A 26,100-nucleotide genomic window follows, 5' to 3' on the forward strand; every position below is an offset into this window, starting at 1 on the left:
CCCGCTGACTTCACGGCCCTTAGAGTACAGGAGCCTCTCAGAATGGGCTGCAGGGATGAGCAGGAGAATTTTGTCATTACTTGGGAACTAAACTGTGGTAAAACAAGGCCTAACAATTGCAAAATGATCCCTGTTATCTCTTGTAACTAATCTCTGTTATGTTAAAACTGTTCATTCTCTCCCTTGTGTTTATGCTTCCTGTTTCTGTTTCCATTTTTTATTCTTTAACACTTACCGGAGAAGACGGAAACACAGAAGGGCATTTTTTATTTGTCTCTTTCAAGTGTCTAATTTCACTTCCTCCTTCCCTTCCCAAAGTGTCCTCTCCCTCTTTCATCTATAATCTTTCCTCCCTTCCTTGTCCCTCCTCCCTTGCTTTCCTCTTCCCTGTTAACCTCCCCTTTAGTCTTAGCAGAAGGAAAGGAGAACCAGTGTGCTGCAGCTGGGGGAGAACCAGAGATAGGCATGGAGAAGTAGAGGGAAAGGAGGACTGTACAGAAGAAGAGTATCTTTTCCAAGGTCAGTCATTGGTTTGAAAGAACCTTGAGGTTAGGGCACTGAACTGGAACTCAAGAGATCTAGACTCAGCTCCCAGATCTGTCACTGACACATTGGGCAAGTCACTTCACTTCTCCAGGCTGGGCCTGCTGCTTTCTGCTGCTACTTGTGTTTGGCAAGTATCAGATCATGCTCCAGAATGCATAGAGTAGTCACCATGATAAGTTCAAAGAGCATCTCACGACAACTGCTACATTCAAACACAGGAGGCAGCATAGGTCACCCAGGCTCCCATGGTCCATGTCTCTCACCCCCTCATTTCTTCATCAGTGGGCTGCAAGAATCTGCAGATACAGAGAGTTTTCAGTTCTGGGCCCCTGCCAGCCCATCCCCCAGAGTGATGCTAGAGGGGTTTGCTGGGAAATTTTCTGGGAGCCTAGAGGGTCAGTCTGAAGTTGCCTGAAAACAAAGTACATTCTGCCCAACAATAAACATGCTCCACATGACTTACAGGTCCCGGTGTGTAAATCACTCTCAGTCCTGTGCTGGGAGGTGGCTGCTTCACCCGAAACCTGCCAGGGAAAAGAGACAATCAGTCTGCCACCCGGACCAACTCAGGGTAGGCAGGGCCAACTGAAAGGAAAGTGGAGAGTCCACAGTTCCTAAATGTGGAAATCATTTTGGGCTTCCTGCCCAAGCTCCATTAACACAGTTCTTAACAAAAACAAAGGAAACCAATCATCATAATAATGAACCCAATGTACCTAACTCCCATCAGAGCTCATCAACCACTGCCTACAGCCTTAAGATAAAAAATAAAGTCCATGCTCATCCATGCTTTGTGTATACAGGAACAGCTTTTTCAATATAACGTTAGTCTTTCTGGCATAAATGCTCTTGTGTCGTCACACACACAAATCTTTTTCTCATTTATGTGGTTTCTTACACCACTGTAATTCAGCTCACCTTGCCCTCCAGGGAGAGGCATGCCTGACCCACCTTTATATCAGTCACCAAAATGCAAAGATCCTGAAGTAAATGTGGGTCAAGGGCCACTTCCAGGATATCGCTCAGTGCCATGCCACTGTTCCAGCAGAATTATTATAATGCTACGGACAAAATCAAGCCCTCCTGTAATGTTCCCACTGCCTGCACCTGGACAGGATTTTTGCCATGGAGTCCACCCCGGGACCCTGTGTTGTTGTGGACAGCTTGGAAGGCACCCAGCTGACCAGGGACCCTGGTGAGATACCTTTCAAACTGTCCACCCCACATTACTATTGGTGAGCCTACCACATTTATCAACCAGGCTTTGCAGCACCATGACGAAAGACCCCTTTTTGTTGTAGCAATTGGGGTTGGTGAATTTCCAGCTGTCAATGCTCACACTTCTCCATGCTGAGGGGAACGCGCATGGTGGTGGTCTGCTGCAGCAACACCAGCGTGCGCTCCGCACAGACCTCTAGGAAACTAGCCTTCCTCAACATGAAGATCATCCCGGGTCTGCACCACTAGCGTGACCTGTAGGCTGGCCAAGACCAGAAGGGGCACTCCACCACATAAAGCCTCACCGGGGAAATGTCAGGCAGACTTTAGCTGAAGGAACTGCTCCGCCTCTTCAACAATATCCCTGTGGTGCATGACTGCCAATACATGTGAAGCAGCCTGTTCGTATTAATGAATGAAAGGCTTGTGGCACTCAGCAATCTTTGCTCCAGGCCGATGGACAGTAGTTTGAAAATGGTGCTGGTTCACAAAAGCTAGAAGAATTATAGGATATCACAAAAGGAGTCATGAGAGTTTGTTAGTTTGAGCCCAAGTCCCAGACGTCCAGTAGGTATCATATAATGCACTTTGAGAAAAATCCCAGCACGCAAAGAGGTCAGTGGAGGAACAACGTAGCTTTGGATAGCTGTGTAGAATGCTGTGTGGTCATTTCAAACGAGAGCTGCGCTGTGTAGATACAGTGGTTCGTAGAGGAAGTAGTTTAATCTGGCATAAACAAAGCAGTGTGGACATACTCTTTCGATATAATTAGACCTGTATAATTATGTCAGAAAAACATGTACTGAAAAAACTTTCCTGTGTAGCCAAGACCTGAACTTATAAAAGAAAACCCTCTCCCAGACCCAACCACTGTTCATTATCTGAAGCATACAAAATGGAAGAGTTAACTCAGTTACTGAATGACGCTAAACTGATTTAAGAGAGGTTCATAGCGGTTCAAGTGCATTTACATTAAGAGTAAGCACTGTCTAAGTAAATCAGTTCAATATTGGTTTAGTTACACTAGTGCAACCTTGCTAATATGGACCAGGCCTAAAATACGTTTGTGTCAATGTCCTACTGAGAAACAGTGATTTGCAACTGGGGGTTGGGAGTGAGGAAAGCTTCGATAGTGCTTCCTGGGGAAGGAGTGCTTCAACAGCACAGTGATGAGCACAATTTAAAAACCTCTTACTTATCTGTTCCGTAACATGTGTTCTTCCAGATGTGTCCATTCCACATTAGGGGTGTGTGTACGTGCACAGAAGCTAGAGATTTTTCCCCACAGTGGTACCCATCAAAAAATGAGTACCATTAACTATCTAAGGCTAATAACTAATTATGAAAGACTAAATTAGCTTCAGAGCAAAGAGAATAATGTGTAACTGCATACAGCATGCTTGAACTACTGACTGTGGGCAGACAGAAGGAACTTTGCCGTTGGGGCAGCTTCACCCTTTTTAATTCTCAGTGAAGAGCACAAGACGATGCAAGGTGCATGTGCTGCCCTGATGGGTACTGCTATGGCAAACATCTCCAGCTTCAGCACACTGGGTGCACACATCCCTAATGAGGAATGGACATGTGCAAGTCCTCAAAGATGAGATGCTGACACAGATTGACAGGCAAGCCCATGGATTCATTATGGTCTGTGGCATGATGAACTAAAATATATACACAGAATTTCTCTTGTTTGGACTGTGGCCCTGTGGTTTTGCAGCACTCTCCTGCTGACTAGGTCGTCAGACCATGCTTGTCACTTTGCTAACAGTATCAGACTGGAAATTCTACAGCAGATTCAGGTCAATTTTTTCTAAGGGGGAAAAGTTTCCATGGAGTGGAGTGTTGAGGTGGATCGCCTGGCGGCTGACTTTGAGCAGCCAGATACCAGGGCTATTAGAGGGGCTCAATAATCCTAACAGAATCAGGAAGGCTCTAAAGCAGCATTTTGACAATGACCCCCCCGTAATATGTGTTTCTCTAATGCATTCATCCAGGCATTGTTTATTTACCACCTTGAATGACCCTTGTAACGATTGGTGCCTGAGTGTTAATTGTAGTCTGCAAATGTGCTGATTGCCACTGTGTATGAATTCCAGCAGCAACCACTGTGTGTAGGACACAAATAACGATTCATTTTATTTTAAAGAGTAAACTTTTATTACACAGAAATACATCATTTCCATTTCTTACAAGGGACATGTCACTGAGGAGCACTCTCTGAACCTACGTTCTCACAGCTGTGTGTAAGTCCAGCTGTCATTCTGAAACCTGTCCCTAGGGGTGGAGTGCAAGGGGTACTGCGACAGATTGGGAACTTGCAAGGAATATGTGTGAGGAATTTGGGAAGGGCATGGAACGCAGTTCTGTATGGGCTGCAGACAGGGCCAGTGCAAGGATATTTTGTGCCCTCGGCAAAACTTCCACCTTGTGCCCCACCCTGCACATTGAGGGGTAAATCCCAACGAGCCTTTATAGACCCCAGGGCCAGCCTGCCCAGGGGCCAGCTGTGCCCAGGGGCTGCTCCCCAGATCAGGTTCCCCCCTCCCCGCCCCCTGAACTCCCCTGGAGGGTGCACAGCCCCTACACGAGCCCTCCCCACCCCACCACGGCGGCCCCCACCCCAAGTCCACTCACTGGCTTTGCCGGGCTTGGGCCACTGCAGCAGCTCGGCAGGGAGGAGCCGCCTTCCAGAGACACTGGAGAGCCAGACTGTCCCACTTGCGGGGGCGGCGAGCCCCAGCCATGGAGGAGCCGGCACGGCGCAGGGAGGCAGCAGCCCTGTAAAGGCGGCGGTGCCGCTAGCAGGGAGCAGCTGCACCCCCTGCCCCTCCGGCCCAGGCTGCGGCCTGGCACCCCTGGGGGCTCCTGCAGGCTGCAGCGGATGCATGCAGACACCCCCCCGACTCCCCCCTCACCTAGGGTTACCATATTTCAACAATCAAAAAAGAGGTGGGGGGGGGAAGAGCCGCGTCTAGCCCTGCCCCAATCCACTCCCTCCCACTTCCCACCCCCTGACTGCCCCCCCTCAGAATCCCCAATCCCCCCCACCCCGCTCCTTGTCCCCTGACTGCCCCCTCCTGGGACCCCTGCCCCTAACTGCCCCCCAGAACTCCACCCCCTACCTAAGCCTCCCTGTTCCTTGTCCCCTGACTGCCCCCTCCTGAGACCCCTAGGACCCTACCTGTCCCCTGACTGCCCCAACCCTTATCCACACCCCCGCCCCCAGACAGACCCCCAAGGACTCCCACGCCCCATCCAACCACTCCCTGCCCCTGACAGGACCCCCAGAACTCCCGACCCATCTAACCTCCCCTGCTCCCTGTCCCCTGACTGCTTCAATCCCTCTCCACACCCCTGTCCCCTGACAGGCCCCCCCCTGAACTCCCGACCCATCTAACCCTCCCCCAGCTTCCTGACTGTCCCCAGGCTGGGACTCCCCTTGCCATGCCCATGCCGGTCAGACGCTGGCTCCACGTGGAGGCAAAACACGCTGCTGCGCGCACAGCCCCTCCCGCACAGAGTGCTGAGGCAGCGGGAGGGGCAGTGGCGGCTCACACGCCCGGGAGCCGCAGATGCCCGGGCTGCGGCCCCTGTGCGTCCCCTGGCTCCCCCCTCGCCGCGCTTGGGCTCTGCGGCTCCCGGGAGTGTGAGCTGCCGCTGCCCCTCCCGGAGCAGGCTCAGGGCCCCGCCACCCAGTGGCAGCTCACATGCCTGGGAGCCGCAGAGCCCGAGAGCGGTGAGAGCCCCTGTGCACCCGTCCGCATGCATCTGCTGCAGCCTGCAGGAGCCCCGGGTGGGGGGGGGTAGGGGTGCCGGGCCGCACCCTGGGCAGGAGGGGCAGGGGTGCGGCTGCGCCCCACTAGCGGTGCCGCTGCCTTTGCAGGGCTGCTGCCCCCCTGCGCTGTGCCGGCTGCTCCATGGCTGGGGCTCGCCGCCCCCGCAAGCCGACACTCTGGCTCTCCAGTGCCTCCGGAAGGTGGCTCCTCCCGGCCGAGCCAGGACACTGCTTTTTGGAGCCCCCAACCACTTGGCGCCCTCGGCGACCGCCTAGTTCGCCTAGTGGTTGCACCAGCCCTGGCTGCAGAGGGAGTCGAGAATGCTTGTGGTCTGACTGCAGTGTAATCAGGGACCTCAGCATCTCTGTTTGGTCCTCTATCAGCCTGATCATCTGCTTCTGCCCGTTTCCGCTCCGGTCTATCCATTTTTAATTTTTCATTAATTATCCCTGTGATCAGGATCTACAGCATCAAATGATTGCAGCACTTCTTTAAATATGTCCTCCTGGTTCACCTCCTTAGCTGGCAGAGGCACTCCCCCTGTGTGTAGGAGGTACCCCTAGAGGGCACATCTGCAGAAGCACAAGAAATGATAAATAGAGACAGTTTTGTGAGTGCACTCAGCCTTGAATCATAACAGTCAAATACACCTTTTTCTCACTGTCCCTTGGCAAGCACACAGCTTGGTGAGTACCCTAAACATGGTGATTCGGTCGGGGCGTGAGGAATGGGCAAGATGGGGAAAAGGGTCTGGGTGGTTAACAAAGGGGACCACTACAAGCCCCTAGGGGTACTATGGTAAATTCTGGCACCATTTTCCACTGGCAGGGGTGATCGAAGCTGATAATCTCACTTCTCAGGGTAACCAAGGATGCAAGAGTGCATCTCCTGCATGCATGCAGCTTCAGACGTGGTCCGTATGTAGTTCACTTGTGTGCCACTTTGTTTCCTGCAGCAGTAATTGCCAGTTGGTGTGGCAAAGTTTCCTACAGTGGGGGGAAGGAACAAAGCAGCTCTGCCAAGGAACCTTTGGCAGAGGATTGCCGAGTGCCTGCAGGAAAGTTTCCTAGAGCTCATTATAGAGGATTCCCATGAAATCTGGTCTGCATTAATCAACTTTTCTGCAGGGCTCCCACTGTATAGGGGAATGGGAAGCAGACAGAGACAGTGCTGGTCTTGTTAATTTCTATCCCTTATCCCACTTCTAACAGATAACAAAATAAAGGACAGCCCTACCTCATGACACTGTGAAGTATCAAATCAAAATGAGTACTTACCAGAGCTCCCTTCTCCTGCCTCAGGCACCAAGAGCTGAAGTGCTGTGACCGGGCAGACCACTCCAGTCAAAAAGAGGTCCTGGCTCACCATGCTACTGGACGACCTTATTGCCTGTCCCACACCCTCCTCCAGCTCCACTTCCTTGCCCATCACTTCGTCCTCGGGGTTGACTCTGCTCTCCGCTGCCTCCAGCGCCCCAGAAGTATCCCAGGGGCTCTTGGGGATGGAGATGGGGTTGCCGCCCAGGGTGGCATCCAGCTATTTGTAGAAGTGGCAGGTCTTCGGTGCCAGAGTGACAGTTTGCCTCCCGGTATGACTTTCTCAGCTTCTTGATCTTAGCACAGTACTGATGCGTGTCCCTTTCGTGCCCCTTCTCCCAACAGGCCACGAGCAATCTTCCCGTAAGTATCACAGAATCTCAGGGTTGGAAGGGACCTCAGGAGGTCATCTAGTCCAACCCCCTGCTCAAAGCAGGACCAATCCCCAATTTTTGCCCCAGATCCCTAAACAGCCCCCTCAAGGATTGAACTCACAACCCTGGGTTTAGCAGGCCAATGCTCAAACCACTGAGCTGTTCCTCCCCTCAGAGTTCCCATGGCTGGAGCGGAGCTGGGATTGCACAGCCTCTTCTCCCCACAGACACAGCAGATCCAACAACTCCGGAGTACTTCAGGCGGGAACACATTTACTTCAAGGAGCTGGTATGGTCAGCTGGAAAGATGCTATGTGAACTGTCCACACTGAGCAAACAGGAAGTGGAATTTCAAAAATCCCCAGGCCTTTAAAGGGGAAGGGTTGCATGCCTGTGTACTTGGCTTCAGGGCAGTGGAGTTCAAACTTCTGAGCAGAGCGGTCACGATGGGCGTTGTGGAACACCTCCTGGAGGCCACTTAGGGTGTCATAAGCAATTGTGATGTCTACACTGACACGGTCACTCTAATTTTGTTGCAAAATCTGTGCATCTCGTCAAAGTGTTTTTATTATGTTGGCAAAGCAGCAGAATTAAATCGGCAGGAGGAGAATTGTAACGTGTACACCTCCACTGTTTTGCTGATGAAAGCTGACTTTTGTCAACAGAACTGTTAGTGTAGGCAAGGCCTTAAACTGTAATCTTTAGCTTTCAGCATTAACACATCATGGAGATGAATGGGGCAGTTCACACCTCTTAGAGCTATTGTTTTAGGCCCTTTGCAGACTCAGGAAGCCAACACAGCATCATTTATACTCAGGTTACATTTTGAACATTTTCTTTACAACCATAAGGACCAGAAAATGTAGTTTAAAAAAAAGTTCAGTTGTGGAATTCAAACCCACTGCAGGGAGTGGATAATGCAGCAAATTCTGTGGTTCTGTAATATGTGGGGCCCTGACTACACTATACACACCAACAAATAGAGCAGCTGCTGCAAGCCTCAAACGGGCATGTTGCGGGGTGGCTACTACCCAAGCGCCAAGCCAGTTTGCATGCGGGGCAGTCACCATATGCTGTGGGTATGACTTTGCTTTTAAAATGTAAGATGAAAACTTTCCCCCTTTTTGGAGCAAAATACATCCACAGCCACTGAGCTGCCCCACTAACACTGAAAGCAGAGAGTGCTGCAGAGCACAGACCCAGCTAGGAAATATTCTCTCTCACCTGACTAAAGCCAGGTGCTAGTTGCTTTGAAGTGCTAAATCTTGTGTGCTAGGAATTTGCTGTCATTGCTCTACATACTCAGTGCTACTGCTCTCTCTCTCCTGCCTAGCATTAATTACATTTTAATTCTATTATTTCTATGATTGTGTTTTCTGAAGCCAGATGTTTTAGAATATCATTCCAATACGGAGGATTCCAAATACAAATGCCACCTGGAGTCTGATTAGTCTCATGACACTATCAGAGTTCACAGCTAAGAGGAAGTGCACATTTGGCCTGCAGATGGAGTTAGGTGACAGTTTTAAAACAGGTTTAAAGACAGTTTGATCTAACCTTATGAAGTCCACTCCAACATTTTTCAGAGTGACTGTCGTGGCGTAAGTATAACCCTCCTTCAGCACCCCAAATATCACTTTAGGTGGGATGAGATGGAATCCACATAGATGCTGAGTTGCTGTTGCAACAGAAGATGTGTTGACTTTTCCTCCAACAGGATCTTCTACCTTTGCAAACAAGATCAATACATTACCTGGGCAATAGGGGAGGGAATTAAAAACTAAACCACATAGAAGACTGTAGGTGGCAATAAAGAACTTATCCCGAGATAACAGGAAGGTGCTTATAAGGACAGAAACTATAGCTCGCCTCCTATAACAGTGCTGTCTGCCAAGTTTAATGATGCCAACTTCTGTTAATGGCTTATCTGCTACAGTCCAAATACTGACACAAGACAGGTTTCAGAGTAGCAGCCGTGTTAGTCTGTATTCGCAAAAAGAAAGGGAGGACTTGTGGCACCTTAGAGACTAATGAAGTGAGCTGAGGCTCACGAAAGCTTATGCTCAAATAAATTTGTTAGTCTCCAAGGTGCCACAAGTCCTCCTTTTTGACACAGGACAGTTTCTCATACTTTTAAGGGGGAGAGAAAGAAAGGAAAAGCAAATGGCTAAATACAAATGACTGGGCAGCTAAGATTGTTAAAGACTAAGGCCAACATTTTCAAATTTGGGGTCCTAAAGTAAAGTATGCCACCTATCTCCATATTTAGGAATCTAGATAAAAGTGGCCCTATTTTCAGAGGTATTGAGCCACTGAAGTCAGTGGGAATTGGAGGCACTCAGTACTCCTGAAAATCAGGGTACTTTTATTTAGGTGCCTAAATATGGACCTAGGTGCTTCACTTTACGCACCCAAGTTTGTGGCCTAATGACTCAGGGAGAAGTTGTTTCTGGGACAGTCAGCCCCAGATGAATTGCAAGTGCTATTGCTTCAGGAAAGAGAAATTCCAAAAAGTGACCAGCGCTGCTGCAGAGTGACTGAACAACGGTGCGCAAAAGAGACATGCAAAGGGAAATAAACATTAGCCAAGAACATTTTATTTTACCTTTTCATTGAGTACAGATTCTGGCTTGCACCCCTGGATTGATAATGGTAATTTCACCTTTTCTTTTCTTGGCTGCCCCGCAGCATCCACCAGCAAGCTCTGGGTGCGAGACTGGAAGGGTATCCCAGATGTGCACACAGCCATTTCCACTTCTATTCAGAAGCCAAGATTTCAAAGAGTGACATTGAATTTTGCACAAAGGGAGCCCAATTCTGCAGTTCTTGTGCAAAAAAGAACTCTTACTAACTTCAATAGGAATATGGTCTGCATAATGTCTGTAGGATCAGGGTTGGTATTTTTATTTATCAGAGCAATGTAAGAGTGGAAAGGCCTTTTTAAAATCTACCAGGAAACAAATATTCTGGGGCCACTGGAGAGAAAAGGGATTTCTGTCTCTTAGTCCTACTGACTTTTCTTTTTAGAAATATCGAGGAGAAAAAAATAGATACCACTCATGCTAGCACAGCAACTTGTGTTTGCATTTTGACTCTTGCACGTTTTAAGAGTAAGTTACTATGGTTAAGAATATCCTGTGCAAAGCCTCTGTTCCTTGCTTTACATGTCATGTGGCCCTTAAGGGGCTGAATATAAACTAGAGAGCCCATGGAGGTGGAACTCTGGGGAAATCTGCATAAGCAACTGGGGAGGCTTGGGAGGTTCAGCACTGGCTTCAGGGCTTAGAGCAGTTGGACTTGAACTTGGATCTCCCATATCAGAAGCATTGGTCTACAGAGTCATTCTCACACTCTCTCTCTGGCCCAATGACTATTTATTTATACACAGCACTATAGATATATCCAGTGGTGAGCTGGAGCCGGTTCGCACCAGTTTGCTGGAACCGGTTTTTAAATTCAGAAGCCCTTTTAGAACCCCCTCGCGGGACAACCAGCCAAAAGTGGCACCTTAGGCGCCAACTCTGTGGGTGCTCCGGGGCTGGAGCACCCATGGGAAAATTTGGTAGGTGCAGAGCACCCACCGGCAGCTCCCCACCCCGCGCCTGGCCCCAGCTCACCTCCCCTCCGTCTCCGCCTTCCCCCCTTCCCCTAAATGCGCCGCCCCGCTCTGCTTCTCTGCCCCCCCCCCAGTTTCCCGCAAATCAGCTGTTTGCGCTGGAAGCCTGGGACAGCTGAGAAGGAAGCGGCGGCTTCGCGCACAGGCCCAAGGAGGCAGAGTGGAGGTGAGCTGGGGGCAGCGGGGCGTAAGGAGGGCCGCCCGCGCCACAGCAGGTAACCCAGGGGGTGCACAGGGGAACCGCTCCCCGCCCCAGCTCACCTCTGCCTCCGCCTCCCTGGGCCTGAGAGCGAAGCTGCCGCCTGCTTCTCAGCCCTCCCAGGCTTCCCGCGTGAACAGCTGATTCGCGGGAAGCCGGGGGGGGTTGCGAAGAAGCAGAGCGGGGTGGCACATTCAGGGGAGGAGGCGGAGGGGAGGTGAGCTGGGGCTGGGCATGGGGCAGGGAGCTGCCGGTGTGGGCAAATTCTCACCAAATTCTCCCCATGGGTGCTCCAGCCCCAGAGCACCCAGGGAGTCGGTGCCTTAGGCGCCACTTTTGATGTGATCAGTGGGGGCAGCGGCCGCTCCCCCTGCTCCCCCCTTAGCTACGCTCCTCCGCCCCTAGGAGCCAGAGGGACCTGCTGGATGCTTCCTGGGAGCCGCCCCAGGTAAACACCGCTGGGTCTCCCTACCTCGCCACCTAGCAGGTCCCTCTGGCTCTTAGGGGCAGGGCGGGGTGGGCACCCACTATGGTGGCCCACGAGACCCTCCTGCCCGGTTCCAGGAGCAGTCAGGGGACAGGGGAGGGGGGTGGATGGGGCAGGGGTCCCGGGGGCGGGGGCAGGGCAGGAGTCCCGGGGGGGCGGGCCATGACCCCCTCATGGGGTGAGGAGGGAACTGGTTGTTAAGATTTTGGCAGCTCATCACTGGATATATCAGCAAAACTTTTAAGTTGTAGACAAGGTTTCAGAGGCACAGAACAAAACTTACAGCCCAGGGATAAGGGATCAAGGTGGATTTAGCTCCCCTTTGAACCCTGCTGATTCTGGTCTGTGGTGGAAGTCAGTGTGGCCCCCAGAACAACTTAGGCAGTTCTCCAGCACTGTCTAAGTTATTGCAGCAGAGGGCTATGCACTGAGGTCTCACCCCTTCTGGCTTCAATACACCATTCCTGCTCTTGCCCCTGCCCCCAGCAAGTCCCCTATACCAGGTCTTGGGTTGTGGGCCTTGTAGGGCAGTATAAGTTGCCTTGGGCACAGAATGTGCCGGGGGAAGTCTTCTGTGACCAAATCTACGGCCCTAATGGCTCTTTTATGTTGCTGCAGCCATTTTCAAGGGCCATAGCAGAGGAGAGAATCCCTCTCATTATTTTCCCTGAAGTGTTAACGTATTTCTAGCACAGCAGACTTCCATTCGGCTCCCATTCCCCTCTCCACCACTCTTCAACCTGTACCTGCACCTAGATGCCAAATCGGAATGCTCCTTTACCTGCTCTGCTGGAAACTTCAGTCTGTGCTGAAGGACTGTGTGTCTGAGGTTTCAGTGAGTGTCGGGAATCACTGGTTGGGGCAAACGGACCTGTAGGTTTTACAGAAAAACAGATGGGTATATTGACAAAATGCTGGTTATATCAATACACTACATTTCTATACAGAGGGTATTAAGCATCTCAGTTAGGGAGGTCATATACTGTCTGAAGTACTGCCAGGCCTAGTAATGAGTGCTGTGTGTTGCCATGTGAATATAGCCACCAGCAACTTGCTCCATGGGGCAGCAGGGAGTGGAAATGCTGCACAGGGCACATGGTGAGTCATGGCCAGGAGTGCCTTGTAATGCTTTGCAGCCGAATGGCTGATTCAGAAGTGAGCTGAGAAGCTCTACCAAGCAATCCAGTCTAGGTCTCCAGATAGCTGCAATACAGGAGGCTTGAGGGAGTGCCAAATGGGGAAAGATGAGAATGATCAGGGCTCTGATAGGGACCCATGGAAGATTGTTTTGATTATATGTTCTTTGCTGTGTCATGAACAGTACAGTATAATGCCTTTCATCCTGATGTGCCAGTTCAATGCTTGCCAGGGCTGCTCTCTAAACAAAAGATCAAACTACTCCTGTCAGCGCTGTAAACCTCTCGAATCCAAGCTCTTTAAGATGGTTTGTTCACTGCCCACCCCTCCTTTGTTCTCTCCAAGTTGTCTCCACCCAACATCACTCAAATTCTTATGCTACCTACCCCTTCTTCCACCCCTGGTCTCCAAACTGCCACTCCACCTTACCCTTTCCTCCCACTTCACTTCAAGATCCTCCCTGTCTTCTAGCTCCTTCTCAACACTCATCCACCCTTTCCCCAGCCTTCGCTCCCTCATTGCCTTCTTATCCATTCCTGCTCACTCTTGCCCCCAGTTAAGTTTGCCCGGTTGCTGTTCCACTTCCTCCCAGCCTCTAATGCCATCTGACAACCCCTAGCTTTTCACTTTTGCACCCAGACCCCACTGATTTTGCAGTTCATTTAAGTCTGCAAAGACCCCTAAATGTATCTCACAAAGCAGTCTTATAATGTTCCCAAGCAGTTGAAGTGTCAAGCAGATCTGGGAGATGTGGTGTTGAATGATAAGGTTTAGAACTGAAAATCCTTTCAAGTATTATTTGTAGCATCCACACTGGTATCAATTATTCCATACTCATTGTTCAACTCATTCAGCTAGTTGGTATCAGAAACTAATGGAGACATTTTTCAGTCCTTTGCAGAAACTGTAACTGCCCCAAGGCACCCTCGTGAATTTAAGTGCAATAGTAGTATGAGGCAACTCAACAAGCCAATGGAGAATTTTGCTCCACATTGAAACATTACCTGCACTGAGCTCAGAAGTACTCCTAAAAATTTCTGTGATTGTCTCCAACGGTGGCTTCTCTCTCTCTTTCTTTAGAAATGGAGGAAGTTCTTTAGAAAGTGAATCCAGATCAGGGAACTTTTAAATAAAAATGACAAGAAGTGCTCATGTCTCCTAACCATATATATATAGCCACTATGAAAGAGGGCATAAAGAAAACAAATAAGTAGAACTAAACCAGTAACAATTAAACTGACAGTATAAAATAAATATAGCTGTGATTCTAGAATATACTTCCTTCTATACACATTATAAAAAAGCACTTCAGCCTATTTATCAAGCAAGATTATAAAGGTATGGTCTGCACTTGACACATGTACATAACATCCATTAATGCTAACTGCGTTCAGTCACTCAAAAGTGCCTTCTACAAGATAACTAAGATGATTAAAAAACAATCTAAGGGCTTGGCTACACTTGCGAGTTACAGCGCAATAAAGGAGCCCTGGGCACCCTAGCTCACTCCCCGTCCACACTGGCAAGGCACGTAGAGTGCTCTGTCTCCGCAGCTACAGCGCTGCTGGTACTCCACCTCGGCGAGTGGAATAACATTTGCTGCTCCACTGCTGGAGCGCCGCGGCGCCAGTGTGGATGCCCTGGTCTGTTATTGCACTGTGACTGGCCTCCAGAAGTGTCCCACAATGTCTGTTCTAGCCACTCTGGTCATCACTTTGAACATTACTGCCCTGCCCTCAGGTGACCAACTGTCAGACCCGCCCTTTAAATTCTCTGGGAATTTTAAAAATCCCCTTCCTGTTTGCTCAGCCAGGCGTGGAGTGCTCTCAGCGAATCTTTCCAGGTGACCATGCCTCCACGCGCCAAGCGAGCCCCAGTATGGAGCAATGGCGAGGTGCTGGACCTCATCAGTGTTTGCGGAGAGGAAGCTGTCCAGTCCCAGCTGCGCTCCAGCCGTAGGAATTATGATACCTTCGGGCAGATATCAAGGGCCATGCTGGAAAGGGGCCATGACCGGGACACACTGCAGTGCAGGGTTAAAGTGAAGGAGCTGCAGAATGTCTACCGCAAAGCCTGAGAGGCAAACAGCCACTCCGGTGCTGCCCCCACGACCTGCCATTTCTACTAAGAGCTGGACGCGATACTTTGGGGCGACCCCACCTCCATTCCGAGGACCACCAAGGACACCTCAGAGCTCAGTTCAACAAGGCAGGAGGAGAAGGAGGAGAAAAGCGGGAGTGCGGGTGCTGAGGTGGAGGAAGACACCCCGGAATCCCTAGATGCATGCAGCCAGGAGCTGTTCTCAAGCCAGGAGGAAGGTAGCTAGTCGTGGCGGCCGGTGCTTGGGGAAGGACAAACACCAGAGGAGGTTCCCGGTAAGCGGCTTTTATTTTGGGAAGGAAGTTATTCGGTGCGGGCTCTTGGGGCGAGGAGGGTTAGGACTGCATGCATGCCTAGATGCGGAATAGGGCGTTGATGTGCTCTGTCACATTGCGGTAATCGGCCTCAGTGACCTCTTCAAAGGTCTCATCCAGAACTTGGTCAATGCACTTGCGTAGGTTTTTTGGGAGAGCCACTGTTGTCCTCGTCCCAGTAAGGCTAACCTGTCCACGCCACTGTGCAGTGAGGGGTGGGGGGACCATTGCTGCACACAGGCAAGCTGCATATGGGCCAAGGCGGAAGCCGCATTGCAGTAGAAGACCCTCCCTTGCTTCCCAGGTCACCCTCAGCAGCGAGATATCTTCCAGGACGAACTCCTGTGGAAAATGTGGGGACAGTGTTCAGTATAGAGGCCCCCTTCCGCTGTTGGCTCTCCCGAAAGCACAGAAACCCAGAGGACAGTACAGCCGTGAAACAATCAGTCACACTTGACCTTGTGCTTACTCACCATTTTGGGGCTCCCATGGGTTAATTGCGCTCGCTTTAGGACAGGCTAATTATGTTATTGTGTATATTGTGCTTGCCCTTGAGTATGGGGGAAATCATTGCTCTGTCTGGTGTGAACAATGTTGCCTCTGTTAAGTGTTGCATTTTGCCTTTACAGATGCAACCTTGAGATTTCAGCCGTCCGTGTTATCAATGGCCGAGAGGCTGCAAAGAATCAGGAAGAGGCCACGTAGAAGCAAAGAGGACATGCTTCCTGAACAGGCCAGTGTTCCGAAAGATGTGTGCATCAAGCACCTTTCCGGGCCAGCCTGTGTTAATGTCAATGAAATGCCCACGGTGATCCACAAGCGCGTGAAGAACCATAGAAAAATAGCCCTTCCGATTAACGTACTTGGAGGCTAGGTGGGCTGGTGCCAGAACTGGAATATACGTCCCATCTATCGCCCCTCCGCAATTAGGGAAACACATTTGTGCAAAGCCAGCCACGATGTCATGCACGTTACCCGGAGTCATGGTTCTTCTGAGCAGGATGCGATTAATGAATGGCACAAGCAAACTCGTGTTGATATCATCGTCGGTGTCCTCACTGTCACTTTGGATCTTAAGGAATAACTTGACTGCCAAACGTGACGCGCTGGTGAGACTCGTCAGCATATTCCTCAGCAGTTCGGGCTCCATTCCCGCAGACCGAAAGGGAAGACAGAGCGTGCAGTACAAAAAATGTTGAAAGATGGCACCAAATGTGGACGGAAGCAAAGGGAATGCTGAGATGCGAACCGATGCAGCACAGGATGTTGGGACAGAATCCAGAATGCCCCGCCCTCCCACCCCCTTCCTACAAGCCACAGCGCCAGAATGGGAAGAGGTGCTCTGTGGGATAGCTGCCCGCAATTCACTGCTCCCAATGCCGCTGCAAGTGCTGCAAATATGGCCCCGCCAGTGCACTTGCAGCAGTCAGTGTGGAGAGACTGCAGGGCTTTCCCTACTGTGCTCTACGAAGGTGGGTTTAACTCACAGCGCTCTACATCTGCAAGTGTAGCCAGGCCCTTAGATGCTTTGTAGGACTGAAACAGAGATTCTTTGCACTAATACCACCTCATTCATCTTCTCTGAGCTCCATTACCTCTTTCAGGAGAAATTCCTTGCCGAGTTCAGATTCAAAATAGGGTGGAATTATTCTGTTTCTTATTCCTATTAGGCACTTCCTTCCTTCATCAAGTTCCTGCCTACATAGTAAGGAAAAGAAAGAAGAAGATATTACAAGTGTTGCCCCTGACATTTTTTTTGCTAACCAAATCTATTAATGTCATTCTCATAATCCACTGACTTTTTCTTGAAGTTACCAAATTTCCAAGAAGCAGAGGGACCAGCTACTGAGCCCCATTCTACACATCTGGGATCTAGATAGCAATTTGAAGTTTGTATGAATGGAGGCTGATCTGTTGCCTTCATGTAAACCCACCATCTCCTAGTTACACATACTCTAATTATTAACAGCCCAATCCTGTTCCCAGAAATCAGCAGACAATAATATGAATTTACTGTAAATATATTTATGCAAACCACAGGAATCCTCTAGACTGGAGACTGATGAGTTAACCACATCCAGAAAGCACCAGAAGCATCTCAGACTTTCAGCTCTCCCTAGATGAATCCTGGAGCTGCATCACAGCCCCAGTTGAGATACTTCCAAAGCTTTAAACTGTAGAAAACTACACACATACAAGGGTGGAACAAGTTCCAGCTTAGATGATCTCTCTACTTTGAGAAAGCATATGGGCAGTAAATGCAAATTGTGTATTCACATATACCAAGGGAATTCTCAAGTCTGGAGACTGACTGATAAGAGAAAGCAAGTAATCTAAACAGAAAAAGAGATGAGGAAGAACAGAATGAAAGGAGGAGATGGACCAAGGAAGAATGAGAGACTAAAAGACCTGACATCCAAAAACAGCGTCTTCATCAGAGGCTGATCTACTTGAAATATCTGATCAAAATATGAAGAGATTGCCAGGTGGCTGCTCTGCAGATCTCTTCAAAACATGCTCTAATTCTTCCTGCCCTAGATTTAGAGGCAGTTCTTGGTGAATATGCACCAAGACTTGAAGGTGTCTTTCCACCTTTCAAATCAACAGATCTGACTCATCTGAAGATGATAAGGTGGGTTAGGTAGTATCCTTTATAGGACCTCATCCAATGCACTAAATGCCCCAATAACAACTGAACTCAGACAATCACTACACTCTCAAATGAATTCACACAGGAAAATGACCAAAGACAAAAAAACCTTATTGCCTGTGGGTGAACACTTTTCACAAAGTGATCACTCTGTATCTGACCTCTCAGTTCTCATCCTCAAAGAAACCTGCCCAACACCTCCAAAAGACAAGCCCAGGATTTGTAACTTTACTAGATACTAAATCATGGATTGAATAGAGACATTGGATTTATGGCTTATTACAACATTCTATAACCCACCCAACCCCCTCCCTTGTCTCTCTGCCCCCAAGCTTTTACCTTTCTCTGCTGTGACTGTAGAGGTGTTAACAGGCCACTTCATCTTGAATGGTCCCTTGAAATATACGTTAACTACACATGCTAAACAATCTGTTCCACTTTGTATTTAGCTGTGACACTCAGCGTATGTCTACACTGCAATTAGACACCTGTGTCTGGCCCATGCCAGTTGACTTGGGTGAAGAGACTTGGGCTAAGGGGCTGTTTAATTGTGCTGTAGATGTTCAGGCTCAGGCGGCAGCCCAAGCTCTGGGATCCTCCCCCCTAACAGGGTCCTAGAGCTCAGGTTTCAGTCTGAGCCTGATTGTTTATACCACAATTAAACAGCCCCTTAGCTCGAGTCAGCTGGCATGGGCCAGCCACGAGTTTTTAACTGCAGTGTAGACATACCCTCAGAGTACATTTCTCAGACCTGAAGAAGGGCTTTCTATAGGCCTGAAAGCGTGTTTCTTTCACCAACAGGAATTGGTCCAATAAAAGCTATTACCTCACCCACCTTGTCTCTCTAATATTCTGGGACCAACAACACGGGTAAAACAACACTTATACAATCATCTAAAGATGGTCATTTTAGATGCTTTGAGACCTTGCTCTTGCCAGAATAGAAGATGAAGAAGACATCTGCCTGCCTGAAGGGCTTTGTCCTATACAAGAAGAAACTGATGGCTCTGCAGACATCCAGATAGAGCCATCTGAACTCATGAAGATGAGGTTTAGCAGAATGCTGTCTTAATCATTAAGTCAACACATTTTGGGCCTGATTTCCACTCCTTGAAACCAGCTGTAATTTCACTGAATTCAAGGGAGTTACTCCTCCTGATTGCAAATGAGTAGAAAATCAGGCATGAAACCCTGGCTAATTTGAAGTCAATGAGTTTTGTCATTGACTTTAATGGAGTCAGAATTTCATCCCAGGTTTTTAGTGACAGGTGACATAATATATCCATTTTAAGTAGAGTTGATTTTAAGTAGATTTAGATTTTTATTGGTAAATATTGGTAAACATTAATTTCACTGTACACACACAAATTGACAAAAATATTTCCATCAATAATAACTGAAATTTGAAGATAGGCAAAGTAAGAAAAATGTTGCTTGTGAATGTATTAGAGTTTATTTAAAGTTATTTACTTTGTATATTTTGATATGTGACGCTGACAATTTATGTTTTATGGGTTTATAAAGTTTTAACTTTTTGAAACTTAACATCTACTGTATTAGATACTTATTGTCTGATCCCCTATTGTCTGCTGCCCCCATAATTTCCTGAAACTGTGCAAATTTTGCTTGATAAATAAATAAAAATTGTTTATATCCATAATTTTGCATAACTGAGAAAATTTAAATAAATAAAAATTGAAATTATAAACAATAAAAATAAAATTCTACCAAGCCTAATTTTAAGTTACTTTTTACATAGTATGTAATGTGAGATAAAGTGTTGCCATCAGGTGGCACTAAGGCAATCCAACTTCAATCTGGAATTAAAGCATTTTATGATTTCAAACAAGTCAGTTACAAAGTCGAGAGCATTAGTTTAGCTCTGATGCCATGCAGGAGACCCTGGCTCAATTGCTATTTTCAGTCTTTCACAAAAACAAATTAGGAAAAGCACGAGTTTCTCATCACAAGATTATTTAATCTACACTGTATATTCTTCTGTACATCAAGACAAACACTGAACAGTTTAAATAGTAATCCTCAATGTCATTTATGTTCATTGTGGGTGCATGCATGTTTCTGCGAGAGAACCTTCACTTTTGTGTTTCCCATTCATACTTGAAGTTTTCATACTTGACATTAATTTAATGTAGATTTTTTCAATTATTTGGATTTGGACAGTTTTATACAATGCCATAAAATACAGCACTCTGTCATATTCATAAAAATCCTACTTATGGGATAATTTCTGGAATTTTTTTTTAGAAATTTAAGTGGAAGTGAAATAAGGGGGTTAGAATTAAAGCTGAGTTTCGGCCTTAATTATAGTTCTCACTGCTGCTTAGCCTATAATGCTTTCCCCTTCCATAGCACCTTTAATCTGAAGATCTGAATGTGCTTATCAACATTAAAGATTCCTTACAATCCCTGTGTGAGGGAGATAAATATTTTACAAATAGAAAAATGGAGGATAGGGAGATTTATGGTCAAAATGTTCAAATTTGGCACCAAAGGGACCAGATTTTCATGGGGACTGAGCAGGTGCTCATCACCTCTGAAAATCAGGCCACCTCCGTTAAGTGACTATCATGGGGATTTAAGAACCAGAATTTGAAAACGCTGACCCAAATTACTTTCCTAGCTGGTGTTTGGAGCTAGGGTGACCAGATGTCCCGATTTTATAGGGACAGTCCTGATATTTGGGGCTTTGTCTTATATAGGTGCCTACTACCCCCCACCCTCTGTCCCGATTTTTAATACTTGCTGTCTGGTCAGCCTAGTTGGAGCCAGGAATAGAACCTAGGTTTTCTGACTCCTAGCCCCTGTTCTAAATTGTCTGTAATATTCATTGCCTCTATTCCTATGCTTTGATCTGTCATTTGCAAAAGTATCAGAGGTACAGTCAAACTATTCATTCAGCATTTCTATTAGAGCTAATGCTCCAACAGCATTGTTTTGCTGCTGTTATCACATTAAGGGCCCGATCCAAAGCCCAATGAGAGCAGTAGGAGTCTTTCCATTGACTTCAGTGGGTCTTGGATCAGGCCCTAACTTTCTCTCCTAATAACACCATTACCTGGACTGCTCTAATTTTGTCTGCCAGTGAGATACCTGCGTTAATCTGTCCTTGCTGCATGAGGGGGAAAGGAGAAAAAAAATGAAAATGAGATAAATAGCACAATATTTTATAAGCATGAATGGTTCACAAAATAACTAATGAAAGAACGTATTTCTCTTATTAAAGCATGTGTCTGATGACTTCTGACCTGGACTGATTACGAGTACAGTTTGCAACACTAATTGGTCAACCATGTTAATAATTACATTTTGCTCTTTTATAGCACTGTGCATCTAAAAAACTCAAAAATCTTCATAGCACCCTTGTGACATAGGTAAGCGTTACTAGCCCCATTTTACAGAAGGAGAAACTGAGACAGAGACAAAGTGTTCATAGGGAGAGTCAGACAGTACTTGAACTCTTCCTTTTCATTCCCATGTGCTAACCACTAAAGCATACTGTCTCTCATTTCTGCTTCTCACCATCCTTTGTATGATTTTTGTTAACAGCAGGTCTTACTGGATTGTCCTACCTGAAACTCTGCCAGTAGTCTTCAGGTTGCTTTGATACTGTCTTCCTTCGTGGACTTTGGAGCTGAGAATCCACCGCCTGCTCATATAACTCTACTATTTGAGCTGTAAGATAAGGAGAGAGAAGAGTTTTTAAACAGCCATTGACTGGTTTGTTTTCAAAAAGGATTCTCAGAAGCCAGCAAACTGAGCAGGAAGCCAGTTAATCCAGCTAGGACTGAAATGCAGAGGAAAGGGGAAATGTTTAGGGCCCAGATTCACAAAGGTGCTTAACCCGCACTGATCTAGGCCTTAGGTGTCTGACTCAAAGGCTGGAGAGAAGCACCTTTCTCTGCCTGAGATTGTCAGCTGTGAACCATCTCCTGGCATTAGGTGCCTAAATCAGGTCAGCTTTCTCCTGGGGGGAAGAGACAGAGGTTAGAGCACCACTCCTACCTGGGATGTAGGAGACTTAAGTTCAAGTCCACGCTTCAAATCAGGCATGTTGGGAATTCAAATATGGGTCTCTCCCATCTATTAGACATAATGGAACATGCATAATACCCTGCCCCCCAAAATTCCTTACCTGTTTGCCTCCAGTTGCCCTTTGTGAAGGTTAGGTGTGCTCTGAATACACTTACTGCAGGCAATATAGGCATTCCCCAGCCTCATTTGAGAATCCCTCCAGTGTTTAGGTGTGAGTGAGGGCTTTGAGCAGCTAGTTATCTGTGGGGTGGTGCCAGGACTTAGATGGGTTTATGCATACCCACTGGCGGAAATTTAGGCATCTATGGGGATTTAGGCAGGAGCTGAGTGGTGACTTTATGAATATCAGTGGCACTTAAATATTGGATTTAGGTACCTAAAGAGGCTGTTATACACCCACATTCCTTTGAAATTTACAATGAAATCATTCCTAAAACACTTAGGGCTAGATTCACAAAATTTACTTTTTGTAGTTTTTTCCCTATGTTTTGAAGTTTAACTTTCACTTTTCTGTCTTGTCAATTTTTTTTTTTAACTCCAGTTCTTTTTTACATTATTTTTTCCCTGTGTTGGTGATACATCTTTACAAACTTAGTTCCATTTTTGCCTGGAAATCATGCAGTATGGAAACCATTACTTGCAGCAATCCCAGGTTAAGCTTCAAAAATATGAAAGATCATGAAAAGTATTGCCCAATTACGAAGACTAACCTCTGCAGTCTTGGAATGGCTGAATAATTAACATTCTAAAAGCTGGCATCATCACAGGGATAGCAAATACTCAGAGATATTACTTTAAAAATAAATAAATACATGCTTTTTTATTTAATTTTTATGTATTTTTAAATGTTAACAAATGCTCAAAGGAACATATTAATTCATATACAGAAACTCATATGTTATAAATACTAAATTGTGCCATCATCTCCCAACATACCAGGTCTTAGGCTTCCCAGGTGTCTGGTATTTGACCGGAAAGTGCAGTTGAAAAGGGGACCTGACAGTGACCGGTCAGATCTATCAAAATCTGGTTACTGTGGGTGGGGGAGGTGGGGAGGCGCCAGGTCCTCACCCACGCCAGCCCCTACTCAGCCATTGCCAGCTCCCAACCCCAGCTCTGCAGGCAAGTTCCTCCTGACCCGGGGGGGTGGGGAGGAGGGGAACGGGAGAGGAGAAAAGGAGCAAGTAATGTGTGTGTGTGTGTGTGTGTGTAGCGATGGGGGTGGAGCCTTTGGGGGAGCAGTAGGGAAGAGGCGGGGCCTCAGGGCGGAAGTGGTGGGGTGAGGGAGGTTCTGGCACCCTTGCTGGAGTGTCCGGTTTTTAAATATTACAAAGTTAGCAACCCTACCAGGTCTGTGTACCCTGGCTTCCACAGTCTCTATAAACAATGACATTGTCTCTCCAATGGGAGGGATCCTCAAAAAATCAAATTGTACCTCTGCCTCCATAAACACTGAATTTGCAACATTAGCTTCTCTCTGCATTGGGTCTTATTAAACATCATTTGCTAAGGTTTTCACTGGTAAGTCCCTAAAGTTACGATTCTAAATCACTCAAAAGTGGCCTGATTTTCAAAGGTACTAGATACCTACGCCCAGATCCACAAAAGGGTGGGGCTTGGCACATACCCTTCTCTCGGAGTTCAGAGCCTAAAACCAGCCTGTGGGGAGGTATCTCTGCTTGTGAAGCAGTATCTCTGCTTATGAAGATAAGAGAAGATTGGTATTTGACTGCCTAAGTCACAGTTGCAGAGTGTGATCTCATAGGTATGTTCAAGGGCTGCCTAACTCCAAACAACTGTGGGGGAAGGAGTGCCACCTCCTTTATAACATGTTGAAAAGGCTACTCACCCAGGATGTGGGAGACCCTGAGTTGAGGTCCTCCCTCTCCTGATGAGGAGAAAGGATTTGAACAGGGCTCTGACACCTCTCTGATGAGTGCTCTCATGACTAGGCTATGGAATAGTCCGATATGGGTCTTCCTCAATCTCTCCTATTGAAGTTGTTCCACTTTCATTAAATAATTGCATAATTAAATATAAATTGGACCATATTGGTGGTTAGGGCACTTATCTGAGAGGGGGAGGGATAACTCAGTGGTTTGAACATTGGCCTGCTAAGCCCAGGGTTGTAAATTTAATCCTTGAGGGGGCCATTTAGGATCTGGGGCAAAAATTGGGGATTGGTCCTGCTTTGAGCAGGGGGTTGGACTAGATGACCTCCTGAGGTCCCTTCCAACCCTGATATTCTATGATTCTATGACCTGTTTAAATCTCCTCTCCTCAGCAGGTGGAGGGGGGACTTGAACTTAAGGTCTTCTCAAATCCCAGGTGAATCCCCTAACTATTAGGTTAAAAGTTATAAGGGAGCTCCTCCTCCTCCTCCAGGCATTTTGTGGAATTAGGCAGCCTCTGAGCATGTCTACCAGATTGGGCCCCTGCATGCAATTTAGGTGGCTGAATGCCTATCTTCTCATGGTTGGTGAATTGCTCTTGGGCTCAGGTGGGAGTTAGGCACCCAGACACCTAGAGTGAGGCAGCAGTGTGCATGCCCAAAGGCAGAAACGTAGGCACCTACAGCCGAGTGGGAGTTTTGTGGATCACAGTGGTGCATAAAAACGAGATTAGGAACCTAAGTATTTTTGTGGACCCCACCCCTAATAATTCACACTAAAGTTAATGAAGTTGCAGCTTTGAAAATCAGCCTTTTTTTTAGGTGCATAAATATGGAAGTACAAGCCTAACTTCGGCACCTATCTTTAAAAATTGTGGCTGGAATGTTCCTACTCTTGTAATACTAATTAACTACATAGGGTTGTGTCAATGGTTGGCAAATGTGTCAAGACTCCATAAATGTAGGACAAAAAAGGTTATAAATGTGGGTGCCTAAATTTAGCCAACTAAATAGGTTCACCAGATTTTTAGAGGTATTGAATTACTGAAGTTAATGGGAGTTGTTAAGGCTCATCACCTGTGAAAATCAGGCCACTTAATTAGATGTCTGTGTATGGGCTTAAATGCCTAAGTTTAGACATCCTGGCTTGACCATTTTGATTTAAGTTCCATTTTTTCATAGACCTGTGACAATTATCACTCAAACTAATTAGTGACAGTAGACAGGAATGCCGCTTTTGTTGCCAAAATGGTTGTCAATTATAGATCTCCCCAGGTTTCACAAAATGGCTATCAATTACAGAAGTAAAAAGGGGATCAAAAACCAGAAGAGACAGACTAATGTGCAAAGCCCTTAAAAAGATCATTTCACCTATGTTTAAAAACCATTGGAGTGTTTAAAATACAGAGTTTTAATTGTTCCTACCTCTAGTGTTGAGATCTTCAGATGATTTCTCCAAGTTAGGGAAAGACTGCAATGAAGACAGAATAATTATGGATATGTAACAAACAAGACCTTGCACAACGGTACCTACCCTTTGAGAGAGTTTTTATACCCAAACAAGCGTTATGTCAATCTGAGGCTACAAATGGGGTCCCCTCAGCGTGCCTGGAAATGTGAGCCAGGAAACAAAATATCTCTAAAGTACAGAACAATGGGTGCCAAGGAATGGGGGATATGCAGTAGACACAGCCACATGAAAATGAGTACGGGACTTCTCAGGCCCTTGGCAATGTAAGCAAGAGAGTAGCAGATGAAATGTATACAAACCTGAGAGTCACTAATGGAGAGTGAATTTAATCTGATTCTCATATGTGATGAGTTAATTCCTCAGAATACTTTGCTTCAGAATATGTTAATGAGCCTGCAGTGTACAGAGAATTAAAAGTGATAGGACTGCATTTGCCTTATGGTTTGTTTCCGCTAGGTAAGGGTGGCTTTGCAGAGACAGAGGTGCATATATGTGTTGGTTGCACTTTGACCTTGCAATGGCACAGCATATCCATACTGAAAACTAGTCTGTGGCACTCCCTTCATTTCAGTGTACTGTGGGACCTCCCGAGGAATCTCCCTCACATTTTCCAGCACAGTTCTCTAGAGCAGATTATGTAAAATATTAGAAAATTATAGTAGGTCTCTAATCACATTCTGTCATTTATGCATTAAATTACAACACAAGTCCCACCCCCAACCAACCCATTACTCCAAACTGGTATGTTAGGCTTGGGTCAGATAAGGATTTTTTTGCCTGGGACTTTCCACTTATGTTGGTTTCTACTGAAAGTCCCAATTGTTTACTTCAATGCTATTTCTAATAAGAGGGTCAATTCTGCTTGAGTATCCGTGCACATGCGTATTGCAGTGCGCTGCCTTTATGCTCCTTTCAGTGGCCAAAGCGCTTCTCTCCCTCTCCTTGACGA

General features: G+C 47.0%; 1 protein-coding gene across 4 annotated transcripts in view; it reads right to left on the minus strand.

Moving 5' to 3' along the window:
- SPAG17 (sperm associated antigen 17) overlaps positions 1–26,100 on the minus strand; it is a 298,248-nt gene that overhangs the window by 3,404 nt on the left and 268,744 nt on the right. Inside the window, exons 37-45 of one of the 4 annotated variants that reach the window (XM_084612789.1) lie at positions 25,106–25,151; positions 21,327–21,429; positions 20,813–20,866; positions 16,682–16,784; positions 13,677–13,746; positions 12,317–12,406; positions 9,839–9,990; positions 8,791–8,960; positions 1,010–1,070 (exon numbers count right to left, since the gene is read on the minus strand). In XM_084612789.1, coding sequence (XP_084468915.1) covers positions 1,010–1,070; positions 8,791–8,960; positions 9,839–9,990; positions 12,317–12,406; positions 13,677–13,746; positions 16,682–16,784; positions 20,813–20,866; positions 21,327–21,429; positions 25,106–25,151 — 849 coding nt within the window. Of the gene's footprint in view, positions 1–1,009; positions 1,071–8,790; positions 8,961–9,838; positions 9,991–12,316; positions 12,407–13,676; positions 13,795–16,681; positions 16,785–20,812; positions 20,867–21,326; positions 21,430–25,105; positions 25,152–26,100 lie in introns of all 4 variants that reach the window. The other 3 variants (XM_084612788.1, XM_084612791.1, XM_084612790.1) reach the window with 3 other exon arrangements.

The sequence above is a fragment of the Lepidochelys olivacea genome (genome assembly GCF_965140295.1).
Source record: "Lepidochelys olivacea isolate rLepOli2 genome assembly, chromosome: 1".
Lineage (NCBI taxonomy): Eukaryota > Metazoa > Chordata > Testudines > Cheloniidae > Lepidochelys > Lepidochelys olivacea.